This window comes from Opisthorchis viverrini, assembly GCF_000715545.1.
Source record: "Opisthorchis viverrini unplaced genomic scaffold opera_v5_140, whole genome shotgun sequence".
Classification (NCBI taxonomy): Eukaryota; Metazoa; Platyhelminthes; class Trematoda; order Opisthorchiida; family Opisthorchiidae; genus Opisthorchis; species Opisthorchis viverrini.
Genome location: NW_008751796.1, coordinates 1,114,899 through 1,115,290, shown reverse-complemented (window position 1 = coordinate 1,115,290; position 392 = coordinate 1,114,899). Strand labels below are relative to the sequence as shown.

The 392-nt window shown below is 50.3% G+C and overlaps 1 protein-coding gene across 1 annotated transcript in view; it reads right to left on the bottom strand.

Moving 5' to 3' along the window:
• Window positions 1–392, bottom strand: part of T265_06633 (hypothetical protein) — a gene marked incomplete at both ends in the record, with an annotated part of 11,475 nt that overhangs the window by 9,657 nt on the left and 1,426 nt on the right. Inside the window, one exon of the mRNA XM_009171946.1 lies at window positions 116–310. Within this exon, the coding sequence (XP_009170210.1) occupies window positions 116–310 (195 nt within the window). The remainder of the gene's footprint in view (window positions 1–115; window positions 311–392) is intronic.

Genomic DNA, 392 nt, shown 5'->3' with positions numbered 1-392 from the left:
TGTAAGCGGCAGCAGCCTGGAAATTGCCACGACTTCTGGATGAGCCACTGGCACCCGGCGTTCGGCCAATACTGGGACGTGATTGGTTGTTGGACCAAACGATTCACGGACTCACGGATGCACGGATTGATACACATGATCGAGGCTTTTGCAAAAGTTTCCCGGGTCGGTTTTGTTCTTGTCGGTCAGTGGCTGTCGTTCACCTGAAATGCACAAGTGAAAAAAGGGTGTAGCACTGCTCTTTATGTTCTCAGCGCGGGGCAGTATGCTCGCCAGCGCGAGGATTCGCATAAATAAATGTCTAATAGTGCTTTAAATTGGGTTCGAGAAGGAGCGTGTACAACCGTCGGAGGAAGGTCATTCCACGCAGCTACTACCCGAAATGAAAAAAA